Genomic DNA, 20064 nt, shown 5'->3' on the forward strand with positions numbered 1-20064 from the left:
CCTTGCAATCGTTTATCTTACTTTTCTTTTCTTTCTTTCTTTCTTTTTTTTTTTTTTTTTGCTCTTTTGCCATGAACGGAACGCTAAAAAGTATGCCAAGGAGAAACAAATAAACAACTGTGATACACCGCAATGTATCGATATGTTTGTCGTTTGTCGTGAATCGTGACAAAACGCGCAAAGTTTATCTAGTTCGTTTTCCTTTTCTCAGTGAAAATAGTTTACCTGTTTCTTGTGCATTGCATTGTGGTTTCAAAATACGTTGTTGCAATGATAATTGCAAGGATAAAGGTGAAATTGTAAAATTGACAAAAAGAAAGAAAAATTTCACTCGAAGAAATTGAAAAAAAAAAAAAAATATGACAGAGTACCGTAGAGCAAAGGGTTCATCAATATTTTTCAAAATACAAGGAAGAAAATCGACGAAAAAAGGAATAAATTATATCCCATTACGTCCTACGGAAGATTCGTTGCTTACCAATTTCATACGGAGCTGTCTTTCGATCGGACAAACTTCGAAAGTTGGTGCGAGCACAGTATCGATACCACAGGATTCCCTTTCCTCACTCGCGCTTCGAGAAATCTCTCGGAACAGAGAAGAAGAAACTTTGACGATCCACCTCTATCACAACAGATATGTCACACGCGTGATTCCCACAGTTTCACAGAACACTTATTCAGTCAATCAAACGCCCGATCTTCTTCGCTCCATTCGATTCCTCGCCTCATCGATCGAGTTATCCCTGAAATTCGAGTTTTCCCGAATTTTCGGGATAAAGAGTTGGCGAGAAAGAGGGATGGAGAGAAAGAGAAAAAGAAGAAGAAAAAAGATCCACGTCGTTGCGTAACGTGTGCCTCGCTCGCAGATCGAGGAACTCTTTCCCTTCGAGAACGGTCATCACCTAATTTCTCTCGGGCCGGTGACTCGGTCGTGTTCGACCTTCGGCGAACGGGTGCAACAGCCTTCCTTTCGGTGACGTTCCATCAGCGTCTAGCGTTGTGCACGTGGTGAAAGCGAGAAGCCCGACGACAAGTTGCTGGCGACGAGTAAGCCGAGCACGAGAGTGAGAACACGTGGTCGATCGGGCGCGAGAACGAAACGAAGAGAAAAGCAAGGAAATAATGGAACCGGATCGCGATTCATTCACGGAACGTCATCGTCTATCGGATCTATCTTTAAGGGACATCCGCGCGAACCGTAATTACCTATGACGAAGTCCGACGAAGCTCGGGGCGAGCTAGAGGGGCTAGAGGTGACTGGCCCATTCGATCGGCCGATCCACGGATCCGGAACGATTCCCTGGATCGGATGGGAAGCTGCCTGCCCACCAGTTTGCACGTCAGTTTACTGCACGCGAAACTTTCGGAGCGAGAGAGGTGGAAGAAGGAGAGACGCGGGGAGAGAGGTGAGAAAGAGAAAGTAAGAGAAAGATCCAGAGAGAGAGAGAGAGAGAGAGAGAGAGAGACACGAAAATGCATGCGAATTGGAAGTGGTGGTTGGTGGAAGGAGCGAAGGGATCGCGTCGGATTACGAAGGGGAGCGTAAAAATCCGCGGCAGCCGCGACTGTCGACGTCAGGTGACGGTGTTTGATTAGAACAAGGTCTTATCAGCGTGAGCGTGCACGAGGTACTGAACCACGGCACGAGGTACCCGCTGCCCGCTGTCCCTCTTTCCCGTGGAGAAGAGTGGAGGGACAGACAGGTGCTCCAGCTTCTGTCTGTCTGCCTGTCTACCCACCTGTCCGCCCGCCCGACGCGTTTAGGCCCCGTTCACACTCCCCGCGACTTGTGTCACACACACGCAAGTCGAACGAGCGCTTGAACTCGTAATCGAGAGATTAGGGGATCGTTGCACGCGTAGAATATTTCTTTGATTGTCGATCCCAACCCACCCCAACGTGTTGAACTTGCTCTTCGAAGTTGTACGAGTGTTCAACAAACTTTCGAGGAAGACAGAGAGATCAGAAGCGAAATTGAAAATTGAACAACTTGAAAATTCTGAGAACTTGAAATGAAGCGTTCGTGGGAAATGTTCACGTAAGAATTTCGGAAATTGGCCGGACCTCGTTATCTCGTTATCGTTCAACCATTTGCGCTGGTAACTGATTGCGGACCGTAACGAGTGACCAACACCGTACGCAACAATTCGTCGCTTTCTTTTTGAACTCGTCGGTGTGCAGTCACTGGATAGAAATTATTGAGAAGTAATAAATTTATCATTTGCTTTGCCTTGCTTTACAAAATTACATTAGTTTATATTAAACTAAATAAAATTATATTAGTTTATATTAACTTTTAACCACTTGCGCTGATTGCGGACCATAACGAGTGACCAAACCGTACACAACAATTCGTCGCTTTCTTTTTGAACTCGTCGGTACGATGTCACTGGATAGAAATTATTGAGAAGTAATAAATTTATCACTTGTTATGCCTTTCTTTACAAAATTACATTAGTTTATATTAAACTAAACAAAATTATATTAGTTTATATTAACTTTTAACCACTTGCGCTGATTGCGGACCATAACGAGTGACCAAACCGTACACAACAATTCGTCGCTTTCTTTTTGAACTCGTCGGTACGATGTCACTGGATAGAAATTATTGAGAAGTAATAAATTTATCACTTGTTATGCCTTTCTTTACAAAATTACATTAGTTTATATTAAACTAAACAAAATTATATTAGTTTATATTAACTTTTAACCACTTGCGCTGATTGCGGACCATAACGAGTGACCAAACCGTACACAACAATTCGTCGCTTTCTTTTTGAACTCGTCGGTGTGACATCACTGGATAGAAATTACTGAGAAATAATAAATTTATTATTTGTTTTGCCTATTTTGTTTTACTTAAATATACTTAGAACTGAGAAAGTATTACAATTTTTGGAACAAAAAATTCTCGACGTACGTGGCACGTCATTCCAGCGCAAGAGGTTAAATTGCACTGGCAACTGATTGCGGACCATAACGAGTGACCAATCCGTACACAACAATTCGTCGCTTTCTTTTTGAACTTGTCGGTGTGACATCACTGGATAGAAATTACTGAGAAATAATAAATTTATTATTTGTTTTGCCTATTTTGTTTTACTTAAATATACTTAGAACTGAGAAAGTATTACAATTTTTGGAACAAAAAATTCTCGACGTACGTGGCACGTCATTCCAGCGCAAGAGGTTAAATTGCGCTGGCAACTGATTGCGGACCACAACGAGTGACCAATCCGTACACAACAATTCGTTGCTTTCTTTTTGAACTCGTCGGTGTGATATCACTGGATAGAAATTACTGAGAAGTAATAAATTTATTATTTGTTTTGCCTATTTTGTTTTACTTAAATATACTTAGAACTGAGAAAATATTACAATTTTTGGAACAAAAAATTCTCGACGTACGTGGCACGTCATTCCAGCGCAAGAGGTTAAGTTCTGTTCACACGTTTACGATCTCGCGCTTGGTGTTGAAACGTTTATTTGTGTGTGTTTTTGAACGTTGAACCAGTTACGAACTGTACAAATACGACTTAAACGTACTTTGAACGTCAAACTGACCTGACCAGAGGATTTTTGTAGATTCTAACGAATTTTTTTCGTTTTTTTTTTTCTTGTACAAACGATGATATTGATTATAAAAAACAAAATTTTGGAAAATTTTAATTCTTCCTCTCTCGTGTTCTATTATTTTTATTATGCATTTCCACAGAATTAAATCCTTTTTGTTCTGGAATTATGGTTAGTTACTCATCAACCATTTAAACGAACAATTATCTAATTTCCTGCCTTTAAAAAATGATTACATTTACATTCCTATAAATGTTTGCGTTTTAGTAACAATAATTATTCAACTGCTCCCAAAAAAAATGTGCATTCAGTTTTATTATTATAACTGCAACATTCAATTATAACATTCGACTTTATTTCATTTTTTTCTGTATTAATTTCGTTATACTTGCTTGCATGAAGTGATTAAACTGTTATTTCTATTACACGATATTATATCTTCATCGATACAATTTCGTCAACAATTCATTTATTAATAACATCATCTAGTTATACCATTCAGTTATATTCGATATCGTGCAATTAATAAAACTGAAAACTTGTGTCTAAATTCTTCGTCTTTTTTCAGGACAAATATCATCTTTAATCCTATTTTCTTATTAATATTTAACAGATGCATCGCACGAATAAATTTAAAAGAAATCCTTCGATAGATTTAGTTGCGCAGAAAAACCGTCTGCATAAAGATGGACGATCAAAATGATAATTTCAATGGACAAATATGAAAAAAATCATATTTTTAAAATATTGAAAAAATATAATTTGAAGGATCAATTAAATACTTATTATATTTTGATGGCAACTGTAAAATTAATGTTCACTGGCGAATGTTCACTACATAATTAAAATTGACTGGAAATAGAAATATTTTCAAAATACCCTCCTGTAGAAATATTTTCAAAATGCTCCCCCTAATATAAATATTGTGTATATATATTTTTTTAAATTATAAGTGAAATGTAAAATTTTTATTTTATTAAAAAAAAAGTTGTTCACAACACTTACTATTTTGTAATGCAACCTACAGCAGCTTTTGTGATATTTTAAGATCTCTTATAGAGTGATAATCAGTAAATAATCATTTTTATGCGTCTAAATACGAGCTTAACATCATCTGGCTTCAAATACATGGTAAAATAATTATTTTCTTACTTGTGTTTTCATTACCTATTGCATTTCAAAAAATTCATTCAGAAATTTCACGGTAGAGGGCATACTACATCAACTATAGTAATTTTCTAACATCCACTATGTAATATTAATTTTTAATTGATACTTTTCAAGTACATTTATTCATACATTAAAATCTAATTTTTCAAACAATTTGGTAATGTTAAAACATCAAATTTGTAAATATTTCATTAATCCCTAAATCTACCTTTACACATGAAATTAAGACTGTTTACTTATAAAAAATAATTATCACAATATAGCTACAATCATTATGCATATTAATGATTAAGAATACAAATAATTGAATTTCTGAAGTTTCAAACAATAAATTTCTTTTTGCTTACTTTTTAGATCATATTTAAATTCTAGGGAAAATTTTAAGGTAATATCTCATGACTCGAACAATTTTTTCTAATAAATGTAATAAATATTAAATATGGATAATTCTTGTTATTATTTCATTTATATGTTACATTATATCTAATCATCGTAACATATTAATTATTAGTCAAATTTAAAATTTCAATAGAAAGCAGCAATAATCACAATTCCACTCCGCGCAATCGTACGTTAATCATGAATATACGATTTTAAAATTTATTCAAAATGTGAGCTATATGAAATTTTGTAACAAACAAAATGTGAACATAAATATGTGAAATGTGTATGTAAACATGCGAACTTTTCGCTATTTTTATTTATTAATTGTACAATAATTGTGTAACTAAAAAAAAAAAAAAAAAAAAATGGAGCATTCGTAACATTTATTTTAAATACGGATATGTAATGATTAATAATTTGGTATATATAAGTGAAAAAATGTAATTTATTTATTTATTTATTATGTAATTGAATGATGAATGAATCTCAATGAATTAATTGTATACATAACTTATTAATTTGTAAATATGGAATAATAAAATTATTTAACTGAATTGTAATAAAGTAAAAAGATACAAAATAATATATCGTATATTTGAAAATCATGAATGAAAACTATACAAAAATTACTCGAAAAATTTATATATCTAATCATGATGACTGAATAATAAATTGTATCATCTTTTGCTAACTTTATTGTACATATTTCTAATATATTGGAATAATAATACAAACATAACAAAATGCAATCTTTCAACAAAATGCCATCCTTCGGGGATGATACCTTATCTGCCTGTATTCAGGCTGAGGTCAAAAATATGAACATTAGCAACAATTGTAATAATATGGACAAATATTTGAAGAGTTGTACATTTCTGTCTAAGAGTAACGCTACTTCAAATGATATTGATAAAGTTACTGAAATTAAAGAAATATCACCTAGCTCTACTAACAAGAAAATTAATTCAAATCAAAGCAATCTAAAATGTAAAGAACTTCAAAGAAGTAATGTTCCAAAATTAAAGCTTGTCGCCAGCACATCAAATGAATCAGAAACAAGAAAAAATCCCTCCTCAAGAAAAAATTTAAATTTATACAAAATTAATGAAGAAAATGATAATTTAAATGTTAATTATATAAGGAGTAACATTTCTCAAAATGTAAATACATTGAAAAAACAATGTAATAAATCTAAATTGTCAACCTTGCATGTTGATAACACAAGAAGTAATGTAATACATAGCATCACAACTGATGTAAGCAATATAGAGTCATCTCTCACAAGTAACGCACAAAAATCTTCAAAGTTAAATTCTTTTGTCTCTATTATCCCTACCCAAGATCGATGCAAATTAGCTTCATGGGGATTACCACCAAACATTCTTCAGGTAAAAGGATTAAACAATGCATCACTTTACTTGTCATAAATCTGTACTAATACGAAGTAAATTAATTTGGATTTAAATTATTTATACTACATGTTACAGAAATATGAAGCACGAGGAGTAATTACTATGTTTGATTGGCAAGTGGAATGCTTATCAAATTATAAAGTTATGGAAAACAATTGTAACCTTGTATACTCTGCTCCAACATCAGCTGGAAAGACATTGGTAGCAGAAATTCTTATGATAAAAACAGTATTAGAAAGGAGAAAAAAAGTGATTTTTATCTTGCCATTTGTCTCTGTTGTTAGAGAAAAAATGTATTATTTTCAAGTAAGATTTATTCATTGTATGAATAAATAATTTGAAAGTATTACGTATATTATTAATTTCATTTTATACATTAAACTAATTTTTTAGGACTTATTATCTGATAGTGGTGTTCGAGTAGAAGGTTTTATGGGTGGTGTTGTGCCCTCTGGAGGGTTTGCAGCAACCCATATTGCGATAGCAACTATTGAGAAAGCAAATTCTTTAGTAAATCATTTAATGGAAGAAAATGAACTAATTAATTTAGGAGCAGTCATTATAGATGAATTACATCTTGTTGGTGATCCAAATCGTGGATATCTTCTTGAATTACTTTTGACTAAATTAAAATATATGACGTTTAGGTAAGCAATATATACATGTTATAAAAATATAATAGCTGAAATTTATTAAAAATAAATCCAGAAATTTATATTCTTTGTTTCAGAAATGAAAACATTAATATACAATTGATTGGCATGTCTGCTACACTTCCAAACCTGTCTATTTTAGCTAAGTGGTTAGAAGCAGAATTATATAAAACAGAATTCAGACCAGTACCTTTAAACGAGCAATGCAAGGTGTTTAAAAATGTAATATATTTATAAGTTGAAATCTACAATACAAGTCATTATATGTTTCTAGATCGGCAAAAATATATATGACAATAAATTATGCCTTATCAGAAGCTTAACACCAATGCCAGAATTAACTATGGATACAGATGACATTCTTCACCTATGTATTGAAACAATATCTGATGGACACAGTGTATTAATCTTTTGTTCCACAAAAAATTGGTGTGAGAAGCTAGCTGAACAAATTGCTGCTGCATTTTGTAAACTGGGTACATTTAAAAATATTAATTTTTTAATTTGAAACTATTTATAACTTTATATTCATAAACATGTAATAAATTCTTTTCAGGTCGGGAAAATACACATCTAGGTAAAACTTTAAGACAACAATTAGATGCTGCATTAATTTCTGAAACATTAGAGCAACTAAAACGTAGCCCCACTGGTTTAGATAATGTATTGAAGAATACAGTTTCATTTGGAACAGCATTTCATCATGCTGGTCTTACTATGGACGAACGCGATATTATAGAAGGATCTTTTAGGTTTTTATTTCGCATAACTTTCATCTTGTATAAATATTTAGAAAAATTAATTACAGCGTAAATTATTTCAGATCTGGATCTTTAAGAGTTCTTGTTGCTACATCAACTTTAAGTAGCGGAGTAAATTTACCTGCTAGAAGGGTAATTATCAGATCTCCAAAGTTTGCTGGCAAACTGCTAGATAGTCTTACCTATCGGCAAATGATAGGACGAGCAGGTAGAATGGGAAAAGATACAGCAGGTAAGAAAATGATAAAATGATCTAAGTTATAAAATGAAAGGAAATGTAGATCAAGTTGTATTTTTCATAGGTGAAAGTATACTTATGTGTAGTCCAACTGAACAGAAAGCAGCTGAAACATTGTTATCAGAATCTTTGAAACCAATTGAATCATGTCTTGAGAATTTAACACCAATGATTCGGGCTCTTCTAGAAGCTATAGCTAGCGAGGTCGTATATACCCCATCAGATCTTGAATTGTACACCAAGTGTACTTTAGTAAGTTTGAGCGATGAATTTGACTCGGAAGATTTTTGGAATAAAGCAGTCAAATTTTTGGTAGACAATGAATTTTTATTGTAAGCATCACAAAATAAAATTATTTTTGAGTCTTTTGTATTAGGTGGTATTTTGTAGTGTAAGATTGTAGCATCATATTACATATCATATAGATTGCAAAAAACTGAAGAAGGACACAGATGGGTAGCCACAGCTTTTGGAAAAGCATGTTTAGCAGCTTCTATTCCACCTAGGGAAGGTTTACTTTTACTTGAAGAACTGCAGAAAGCAAGACGATGTTTTGTCTTAGATACAGAGTTACACGTGATATATCTAGTGACACCGCTAAATTCTGGAAATCAAATTGGAAATATCGATTGGATGACATTTCTAGAACTATGGAAAATGTTATCTGAAAGCGAACGCAGGGTTGGACAACTCGTTGGCGTAGAAGAACGATTTTTAACATCAGCTATTAGAGGCGTAGCACAATCAGGAAAAATGGTAAATTGTTTTCATTTGTAAATATTATATATATTAGTAATTGACATCTATTAATTATGTTCATTGAATAATGCAAGCTTCTATTTTCAGCTTAATATACACAAGAGATTTTATACTGCATTAGCGTTACACGATTTAGTCCGTGAAGTTCCTCTTAAAGTAGTTTGTAGAAAATATGGCTGTTGCCGTGGAGTTCTCCAAACTTTACAACAATCTGCTTCTACATTTGCTGGTAATATTGCTTGTCCTCTATAAGAGTTTTCTTTGACGATATTATATTTCTAAACGATTCTCAGGAATGATCACGCAATTTTGCAAACAATTGGGTTGGAACTGTATGGAATTACTAGTCTCACAATTCCAGACACGTTTACAGTTTGGTGTGTGTAGAGAGTTATTAGATTTATTACGTCTTCCAATGTTAAACGGGCTGCGTGCCAGAAGTCTTTATAAACACGGCATCACATCTGTAGCTGAATTAGCTGTTGCCAGTGAACTTGACGTTGAGCGTGCACTTTATAAAGCAATTCCTTTCGAAAGGTATATTAACAAAATATTTTCTTGCATCGACACACAAGAGTTTTTGCATCATTGAAATTATATTCTAGTGAAAAAGAACAGGACGGTGAACACGAATCGGAAGCAATAAAACGAAACAAAATGAGAACAGTATTTGTCACTGGGAAAGATGGTTTAACACCTCATGAAGCTGCAATGATGTTGGTTCATGAGGCCAGAACATTGGTACAGGTAAGTGATAGCTTATATGGTTCTAACATCAAATAATTTTTGTGTTTTAATCGTAGAATGAATTGAGATTGCAAGATATGTCTTGGAAACAAAACGAACAATCCATCAGTACAGACAAATCTAATACCGAAATAAGTTTGCACGGACAGCAAAGTGCACTTCAAATTACAGAACACGCGAACGTGCAAATAAAGATTGAAACTGTATGTAGTAAGTCTCAGAATAAAATTAACTCGATTAAAAATAACCATGAAAAAAATCCATGTTCAATAATCAACGAAAGTAGGAGCAAAAATATGAATTTTGCTCATGAAGAAAAAGACACATCAAATCATAAATCTGATAAAGATAGAAAATCTAAAACTGATGCAAACGTTATAAAAAATACTGAAAATTCTAAATGTGATCCCGAGAACAATACAGCTCAAGAAACAAAGCATGAAAACATGAAACTCACTGACCAATTATTACAAATAGACATTCCCGAATTTTTCGACACTCCAGCTGAAAAGCTGTCAGCTGACTTCTTTGACAGAACTAATAGCCGTAAAATAACGTCTATCTCAAGACAAGACAGTGAATCATTAATCGCTTACAATGGTAAAAAAAAAAAATGTACTCGAAATGTCACTAAACATTCAATTAATGAGCTGCAGAATACCAGTAACACACCTACCAAGAAAATCAGAATCTCAGATGAAACGAATGCTAACATATCAGCTTGCAAAAATACAATTAAACGTTTATCTAGTTTTGAGAATAACATGAAACCAGAAGTTTCAAAAAGTCCTAGCCTTTTTGATGATAGTTTAAGCTTTGACACGCAAGTTTGCAATATCCTTGAACAAAATATCGTTGATTCTCTGCGATTCTCAGAATTTGAAGAAAGTGAATCATCTGAACCCAAAGACGGGGAGCATACAGAGAACAATGTTTCTAAAGTTAACGACGAGATAGAAACGGATGTAAAAGACAAACATACGAATAAGAATTCTTCAAATTTCACAAATTCACAAGTAAAACAGAGTACAATTTCATGGAAAGATGATTCTTGGAACGAACCGAGGAAAATAATAGAAAAGTTGAATCAAATTAAAGATAAAAATAGCGATAATGTATTGACTAAACATAATATCAAAGATATAAAAAATACAAATATGCAAAATGTTGCAGAGAATTGCGAAGTCGGTAGTCCAGTATCACAGATAAGAAAGAAGTATGATGTGAAATTTGAACAAACTGCGGATGTTCGCGATGACTTGAAACAGATACTGCAGAAGCGTAGATTTAATAATATTCCAGTTGCAAAGTCACCTGTAGCAAGCAAAGTCATGGTTTTTAGCAAAAATCGCGGAACATCGTTAGATTCAAACAAATCAGACTCGGATGATATTGTTATTGCCTCTCAAAATATAAATTCACCCGCTGCAAGTAGCAAATTACAAAATAATTTTGTAAAAAATCCAAAGTTGTGTACTCGAAAAATTTTGGACCGTGTATTTGACGATAAAAATTGTGCAACATTTTCGAACAAAATAGAAATTGAAAAATGCAAGCTCGAATCGAAATTAAATGAAACGCTTGCGCCAAAAATGTTAACCGATAAAAATTGTAGCATAGACGGCTTAATTTCAAATTCAGACAATGATACGCCCATAAAATCAGCAAAAATTTTGCAAACATCTAAATTTAATGCAAAAATGACTCAAAATAGCCCTCAGAAGTGTGTGAAAACAAATGAACTTGCAGAGGCCATAAGTGAAACGACTAATTGGAATACACTGAATGTTATAAAAGTTGGAAGTGACAGAGCCACATTTAATTTATTTAAACGTGAAGTAATGCAAAAACGATACGTTGCATTGGCTTTGAATTGTGCATTGTATAATGATGAAACTAACAATATAGGTTTTAAGATCATTGATTCCGCCACTACTGAAAAAAGGAAGAAATGTAAAAAAGTGGAAAATCACGTGCATGGAGATAAAAAACTGTGTGGTGCAGCCGTTTCTTGGGAAAACAATATTGCGTATTATATTTCTTTCTGTAATGAACAAGGTATTCAGAATTATGTTAACATTAATTCTCCTCTTTGTTAGTTTCTAAAATGTTAAATTTTCAGATTTAAAAGTTCCAGGCAAGGAACAAATGAAATTATTAAAAGAATTACTTGCTAATAGAGTTTTGTATGTGAAATGTTTTGCAACTAAAGAAATGTTCAAAACCTTATACGAATGCTGTGGTATTACCGCAAATTGCAAATTTTTAGATCCAAAAGTAGCAAATTGGTTGTATGATGGGAACGTTTATGAAAAAACTTTTAATGAAATGGTAAACACTATGTATAATTTTAGTTTCATAAATTAAGTTACTTATTATATTATATTATAATTGCACTATATTTAAATCAATATTCAGGTGAAAGAATATTTTCCACAAGGATGTTTTATAACTAAAAGAATAGGTACATGTTATGATGTAGGACCTGGATTATATGTAAAAAGTGAAATACCAGGAGAACTCAGAGCATCCGCAGAAGCTATACTTACATGGCATGTAACAGACAAACTACTAGATAAGTTAGAACAACAAAATCCAACATTATTGCACACATATAAAGGTAATAAATATTATAAACATGTTCCATTATGAATCATTTTCTTTTATATTTTTTAAAGTATCAAATATATTTTTAGATATCGAAATGAAAACAGTGATATTATTAGCTTGCATGGAATTAACTGGTTTAGGTATATCTTTAAAATCATTACAAGATTTGTCTTCCATCGTCCATGAAGAAATGACATCATTAGAAGAACGAGCATATGCATTATGTGGAAAAAGATTCAATTTTTCCTCATCTAAGCAAGTTGGAGAGGTTTGTAGATATATTAATGAAACGAATTGTTTGAATTTAATTGTTAAATTTTTAATTGCATAGATTTTAGGTTTATGCAAACAGAAAAAGATTAGTGTTAATAAAGCTGTATTAGAACAATCTGATCATCCAGTATCCAGTCTTGTAATGTCATGGCGTAAATTAAATGCAACTCAATCTAAAGTATGTAGAAATTTTGAAAAAATTTTTAAACAATAAATATACATATATTAACTCATATATTAGCCATATATTAGTTAATTAATTCCGAGTGAAGTAATAGAATATAATTTTTAGATTATTTACCCGATATTGAATCTAGCTCAACACAATCCTCGAATTCGTGGTAATTGTGTTACATCTACATTGACGGGTAGGATTTCAATGCATGAACCAAATTTACAAAATGTTCCAAGAGATTTCAGTTCTGAAGACAATAGCTTTACTATAAGTGTTCGAATGGCATTTATACCGGCGCTAGGCAATATTATGTTATCAGCAGATTATTGTCAACTTGAATTAAGAATATTAGCCCACTTTTCAAGAGATACAGTATTATGCGATATTATGCGAAAGCCAGGTGATATTTTCAAGAATATTGCAGCAAATTGGAACCACATACCTGAAGATCAGGTATAATAGAATATTATATAATACTGCAGAAATAATTTATTATTAAATGATGATCGTAATATTGACTTAAAAGGTTAATGATAAAATACGTCAACATACAAAACAATTATGTTATGGGATGATTTATGGTATGGGAGTGAAGACACTTGCTGGGAACTTATCAGTAGATGAAGCCAAAGCCAAAGAATTTTTAGACTCTTTTATGAATGCATATCCAGGTATATCTAAGTGGCTGAATAATGTATTGGAAGAAGCACGTACAAATGGTTACATAACTACTATTTTGGAAAGACGCAGAATGTTTCCAGGATTGACAAGTACAAATCCAGCAGAAAAATGTAAATGTTCAATGTGTATATATAGTTTGATATTTGATCAACTAGATGCAAATAAATTGTTTCTTTAATCTAGCGCAAGCGGAACGTCAAGCAGTAAATACAAAAGTTCAGGGTTCTGCAGCTGATATTGCCAAAAAAGCAATGGTGAATATTGAAGAAAGAATACGATTCGAATTTCCGACTTCTGCAATTATTATGCCCAGCGGCAATCCTACTCGCAAATTAAGAAGTAATAGCAGGGAAGCACAACAACGAGGTGGTTATTTAGTATTACAGCTCCATGATGAATTTTTATACGAGGTAACTAATAGTTGTAGTATATGTAACATGAATTTTTAACATAAATCTTTTCAGAAATAATAAATCTCATTTCATTTTAGGTGAATATACATGACTTAAAACAAGTTGCGAAAATAGTAAAGGAATCAATGGAGCAAGTATGTCAACTTGCAGTACCACTACCTGTTAAACTCAAAGTTGGGCCAGCATGGGGGAATCTTTCTGAATATACTATTTGTTAATCCACTAAATCTTTTTAATCTTGTAAGAAAATTTAACATTATCTAATTACTAAATATTTTTATTTGAATTAAATTCAATTAGTTTTTTTTATATATATATATTTTATACGTAAACGTGTAAATTAATCGTGTTTCAAAGTTTTACTGCAATTAATACTATAATATTGCGCATTTTTATATAATTATTCTACTTTTATACATGAACCGGTGAATTTTACATTAAAAATGATATAAATAATTTATATTTAATGACTGAATATCGAAAAATTAAGTCGAGATTATTTTAAGTCTAAGATTTAAATAATAAAATAATATTTACTAGTGTGAATTTTCAAATGTTTACTATTTTAATAATGAAAAAAAAATTGAAATAACTAGTTTTATATTTTTTTTTATTTATTTGATATTATTATTTTTATAAAAATGAATGTCACTGTATTATATAATACCATTGAATTGTACAATAAATAAAAGTCTTTGTTGTTCAACATTTTCTATTAATATTATATAATATTATATAATTATATAATTTTCTATATATAATAGTAATCTTATATGTATTATATTCTATCTATAAAACTTAAAAAAAATATTTCTTAAATTGTATCACAGGGAGGTGCGAGTGATTGATGTAATTTTGTTACTGCTGTTTGTACTATTTGTTGAAATGTTTCATCTTCTTTGCTGGTTACTTCCAAATTTAATAGATCTATATGAGCTTTTTTTCCATCAACTGTTACATATAATTTTTCTCCTTTAAAGATCTTAGGAACAGAGTCCTCACCAAACATTTCTTGTAACATCTCTATCAAACATTCCTTAAAATGCATTCGATCCATTTTTGTAGGTGCCGGTAATATTTTGGGTGGCTGTTCCATCATCTCAGCTTGTAATATTGCTGTCAAAACAGAATCTGCATACATATCATTTACAGGTGTTGCAATCCACTCCATAGTAACAATTTTTCCATCAATCGTGACATCAATATTTTTAAAAACACGTAATTTTTTATCATCCACAACTTCCAAATTTCCAGCAATTTGAGTTAAAAGATGTTTTAATACTGGTAATGATGCTGAAAAGTAGATACTTTGTCTTTGAATGACTTGACTCATACTCATGTCTGTATATTTGGACAAGTCACAAGGTGCTAACATATGATAGTTGAAATTTCTCTTCACTAAAACTCCAGATAATGTTTGTCCTGGTTTCGGTGTGTCCATTGCTAATGTGCCCATTACTTTGGCAGTTTTCTCCCCCCTAAAATATAATTCTACAGCGACAGTGTTTCTTGGATTGTGTATCTCCATTGTTGTATTAGGATCATCTTCATATTCTCTTTGTAATGCTGCTTTTAATCTACCCATTTCATTTTGTTCTCCATGTACAAGTACAACATGTGGAGGTTTTAAAATACGTATAAATTCTGAAGTTTGTTGATAGTCTGTATGTGCTGAAAACGATATATAGTCAACAGACATTTTTAATGGCAACTTTTGTCCAGACATGGTTGTAATTTCTTCAGGTTCTGATAAAATAGTCTTTGCCAATGTTCCCTCTACGCAATAACCAGCAATTATAACACCATTTTTTGCATCAGTACACCAAGATTCAAATAATTCCCTAGATAGTCCACTTTGCATCATACCAGGAGAAGCCATTACTACACATGGTCCGATATCTTCAAAATGATCAATTCCTTTTAAATTAGAAATATGTTTAAATACAAAAGGATTGTTAATAGCAATTTGTCTTCTAATTTTATCATTCATTGCATTTACATAAGTCTGATAAACAGCCATACACTTCTTTGCCAAAGAGGAAGCATAATAAATGGGAATTTCATGGAGTTCAGGATGCTGACTCCAATATTCATCCAAAATTAGGAGAAGCTCTTGTGCTCTACCTAATGCAAACACAGGTATCAAGCATCTTCCTCCTCTATTAACAATTTCATGAACCAAATTTGTAAATCTTCCTTCGCGATCTTCTCTTTTTTCATGTATATGTGTACCATAAGTGGATTCAGTAATTAAAACGTCTGGATGGATATTTGGAATTTCAGCAGCCATCAAATGCCTATCTTCTTGTCGACTAAAATCTCCGGTATATAAAATTTTAACACCTGCTATTTCAATCATAAACATAGCAGCGCCCAATACATGGCCAGCATTATAGGCCCAGAATTTTATTCCAAAAACATCTTTCTCTTCGTGAAAATTGATAGTTTCTATTTTATCCATACTAGTTTCTAAATCAGATTCAGTATATAACATTTGCTCTGTTGCAATGTTGCTAACTTTAATGTAGTCGGACAAGAGCCAACGGTAAATGGCTTTAGTGGCATGTGTCATGAAACATCGTCCCTTGAAACTTGTCTTTTGCAAAAACCACGGCAAGGCACCGCAATGGTCCAAATGAAAGTGAGAAATTAATAATAAATCAATTTCGTCTGCCTCTACTAAATCCACAAATGGTAACGCATCCATGCCAGATAAACCTGGGTGGATACCACAATCTAACATAATCTTTTTGCCTTTAAATTCCAACATGATGCATGATCTTCCAACTTCTTGACCAGCTCCAAGTGGTCTAATTGATAATAAATCACTCTCTTCGGCTGGCACTTGAGTATCTGCTTTCCTTTTCGTTGACATTGTCTTTTATAGCGTTATGGTTATCGTACAACAATACAAATTATTCACAAATAGTATTTTCACTTGCAACTTGTTATCATTGCGTTAGAAACAACATTCTACGCGCATTTTTTCTAGGATTTGCAAATATTGTTTGTACAAACATATCTTACTGTTGTACCAACAAAAAAAAAAAGAATGAATCCTTGATGTATGACTATACGCTTTACTAATAAACAAAGCGATGAGAGAGGTTAGAAAATTGTACACTAGATTTGGCAGTTAAAATGTATGTATAATAAATATTTTCCATGAAATTAGTTAAAACAAACCAATCTTCTTCTTTGTTCTTATTCGTGTATTACAAACAAAATATTAGGTTAGTTTGTAAATTAGTTTCCCCTACTTTCTAAACCGAAATTCATGTTTTTGTGTACGTATAGAATAACTCAATATGAACTTGCAAGTTCTACAATATGCTACATGTGGAAGCGTAAGTATACACTTTAGTATAACTTTATTTGTATAATAAATGCAATAATATATCATTCTATTTAATCATTAAATATTTTAATTTTTATAAAAAATGAATATAAATATATGAATTTAAATAAAGATATTATCAAACACTTTTCCTTGAATAAAATCAAACTTTTCATTTTAAAAAGTTCTATTCATCGTGCATATTATTGTCGTAAATGGTTATTTATAAATTTTATAAATTTTAATAGAAAAATTTGCGTTTGACATGCTTTTTTTAAAAATTAGAACAAACAGAAGTTGAATAAATGTAGTGAAATTTTTAATTCGGAGTTACAGTTTTGACCTGTGCTAGGAGTTGCTTGTGTTAGTGATCGCACACAATGATGGGAGCTGCTTGTGTTAGTTATGGAAGCTGCTTGTGTTAGTAATTGCACTAATGCATCACACGGCTGTGTGCCATGTGTTTACCAAATATTATTTTTGTATTTACTATTTAGATTTTAATTTTTAGCACTATTTTAATACGTTACTGTTTTTATTATTATTTTTGTTCTTTTTATTAATTTTTCCGTTGTTTCTATTTGTTGACGCAATGTCTTCATTGCCAATGAGCAATTTTTCTTTGTCTTCTTTCGCTTAATTTGCACAAGACGTTCCTGACAGTAAATGACATAAATGTATAGTAAATATATATATAACTTTATTATTTAGCTGACTATTATTTGTTCCTTATACTCCTATATGTTCCTATGAGTCGGGTGACTGTCACTGTGTTGGTACAATATCGGTGAGGACCTCGGTCTCAAGCAACCGTCACACTATGTACAATATCGGTGAGCCATCCGGACGACTCTAAATATGTATTAGTGAGATATCCGTGTGAATCAAAATGACCCAGCACCGGAGCTTTAGCTTCAGTAGTCGGAGGGTTAAAGATTTATATACTAAGCTTATTCAAATTTCCGTTAAATCCAATGGACTCTTAAATTATTTAAAATTTTTTTATCTTTGATTCCTTTGAATTCAATTCATCGTTCAAGTCATCTTTTAAATTTTGATATAAGTAATTTAAATTTTGTAGAGATTTTAAATAGAAATCTTAGTTTTAAGATAATATCTTTGTTCTGGATAGACTTCGTAGAAGTAATGTGAATCTTAACACGTAAAACTCCTACCTTGACGGCCAACTCGAATTTTTCTTTTCCTTCTCGTACAAGCGTCCGATATCCATATGTATCCACACAGATTGCACAGTAGAGCACACAATTTACAGAAAGTATCACAAAAGAATTTGTTTTACTTGCGAAAATATAAGTTTTTCTTCGAAATAAAGCAATTACACACTATTCGCGCACTGTTCAAAATTTTAACCGACACTAACTAGTTACACCTTGCTTGGCAGGTGGCGCTTCTACGTTCAAATTCAATTCAAATATAACGCGCGAAAATAAATTATTTTCTAACATATATAATTCGATATATTATCTTTACATTACTTTCTGATTTGAAATTTATGTATCGTCTCTTAAGTTATTGTTAGAAATTACAAATATGTCTAATTAGAAATTTGTATATTTCTTATCTTTATTACTTTCTTCTCATTTGATTGAGAGATAATACATAAATAAAAAATATTAAAACAAAGATGAAAATGTATAGAATATAAAGAATAATATTACATGTTTTATTAATTAATATTTTTAAAAAATTTTGATAATTTATATAGAAAATCGTTTCAAAGAAGGCGAACGTGACAGGCACTCATTTCTGCGTTATTACTTGTTTTTTTTTCATATAAATTTTTGTTGACAATATTTCATTAATGATAAAAATATAAATACTTACTTCTTAGTTATCAAAAGTTGTTGATTACTGTTTTTATTTAATTCGTACAGTTTCGAGACGAGACGTTAACTGTTTGAAAAAAATAATTTACTATAACATTGAAAGATGGCGCTTTCAAGAATGTCTACTTGTATAAAAGCGCGCCAAATCAAATTTCTATAAACCTTTAACCTACAAATTGGAATTTTTAACAATAGAATTGTGCCATAATATGTTTAAATATAATCATAGCATAAGTGTTTAAATGTAGAAAATTATACCGTTTGACTGTGATGTCTTAGTTTAATTATTACTGTGTACTGATTATAAATATTCATTTTGTTATTCACATAATTATTATTAAAAAAAACTGACATGGTAAAATAAAAAGATTGTTCAACATTTTATGTTAAATAATGTATATACATTGTGTGCATATGGTATTATAAATTTTAATTTACAATGGTTACGCTTCATTTTATTTCATTACAATATTTGTAATGTTTCTTCTATAGTCGAACGATTTTAATCTTTCGCGGGAACTTTTATATTTTTGATTCTACTAGCTGATGACGTACAGATTTAACAAAGTGGGTATACCATTATACCAGCTTAACGGATTATTGCTCGTGACAACGTAATTCTAAAATAAAAACAGTTCTAACTGTATCTATCTACGAACAGTATCTAAAACTATTTGTGTTCTCAGAAGTGAAGTTTACAGACTGATATGAGTACGTAGAAACAATATACATGTATCATTGAAATATCTATAAAGTTGTGTTTTATTTTTTATTTTATGCTACACGCAGTCCAACATTTGATTACATAACATTAGTTTCGTATGTTGGCCAATACAAGCTCTAGGCCGCACTTGACCTACGCATGCATACATATACACACACTTGTTTGATCACCATTGCCGCGCTATTCATTCAAAAATCATAATATTTTTATATAAAGAAAACAACATAAAATGAATTAATTTTCATTCTTATTTTTATTTCTATGATAAGGTTTTTTAGAAATTCATTAATTTTCTTAGACGAGAGCT

General features: G+C 31.6%; 2 protein-coding genes across 2 annotated transcripts; one reads left to right on the forward strand and one right to left on the reverse strand.

Annotated features, from left to right (window-relative positions):
- The first annotated feature begins 5797 nt into the window (after window positions 1-5797).
- On the forward strand, window positions 5798-14271 carry LOC122533867 (DNA polymerase theta). The gene is made up of 21 exons (XM_043663980.1): window positions 5798-6515; window positions 6615-6845; window positions 6933-7186; window positions 7270-7402; window positions 7467-7668; window positions 7749-7944; window positions 8016-8185; window positions 8256-8523; window positions 8617-8947; window positions 9038-9179; window positions 9244-9487; window positions 9556-9697; window positions 9754-11755; window positions 11820-12028; window positions 12116-12317; window positions 12394-12575; window positions 12639-12758; window positions 12873-13208; window positions 13282-13546; window positions 13620-13846; window positions 13927-14271. The coding sequence occupies exons 1-21, from the start codon at window positions 5871-5873 to the stop codon at window positions 14065-14067; spliced, it is 6642 nt and encodes a 2213-aa protein (XP_043519915.1). The 5' UTR covers window positions 5798-5870; the 3' UTR covers window positions 14068-14271.
- A 331-nt stretch (window positions 14272-14602) lies between these two features.
- Window positions 14603-17187, reverse strand: LOC122533868 (cleavage and polyadenylation specificity factor 73). The gene has a single exon (XM_043663981.1). The coding sequence runs from the start codon at window positions 16722-16724 to the stop codon at window positions 14664-14666; it is 2061 nt and encodes a 686-aa protein (XP_043519916.1). The 5' UTR covers window positions 16725-17187; the 3' UTR covers window positions 14603-14663.
- Between the last annotated feature and the right edge of the window lie 2877 nt (window positions 17188-20064).

This window comes from Frieseomelitta varia, unplaced genomic scaffold, assembly GCF_011392965.1.
Source record: "Frieseomelitta varia isolate USP_RPSP 00005682 unplaced genomic scaffold, Fvar_1.2 scaffold_558, whole genome shotgun sequence".
Taxonomy (NCBI): Eukaryota; Metazoa; Arthropoda; class Insecta; order Hymenoptera; family Apidae; genus Frieseomelitta; species Frieseomelitta varia.

Bases quoted from the DNA above. Each gene is read 5' to 3' on its own strand.
- LOC122533867 (XM_043663980.1), top strand. From the start codon at position 5,871: ATGCAATCTTTCAACAAAATGCCATCCTTCGGGGATGATACCTTATCT. The intron at 7,945-8,015 runs GTTTTTATTTCG...AAATTATTTCAG, and splicing joins ATTATAGAAGGATCTTTTAG to ATCTGGATCTTTAAGAGTTC. The intron at 13,209-13,281 runs GTATAATAGAAT...TTGACTTAAAAG, and splicing joins ACCACATACCTGAAGATCAG to GTTAATGATAAAATACGTCA.
- LOC122533868 (XM_043663981.1), bottom strand. From the start codon at position 16,724: ATGTCAACGAAAAGGAAAGCAGATACTCAAGTGCCAGCCGAAGAGAGT.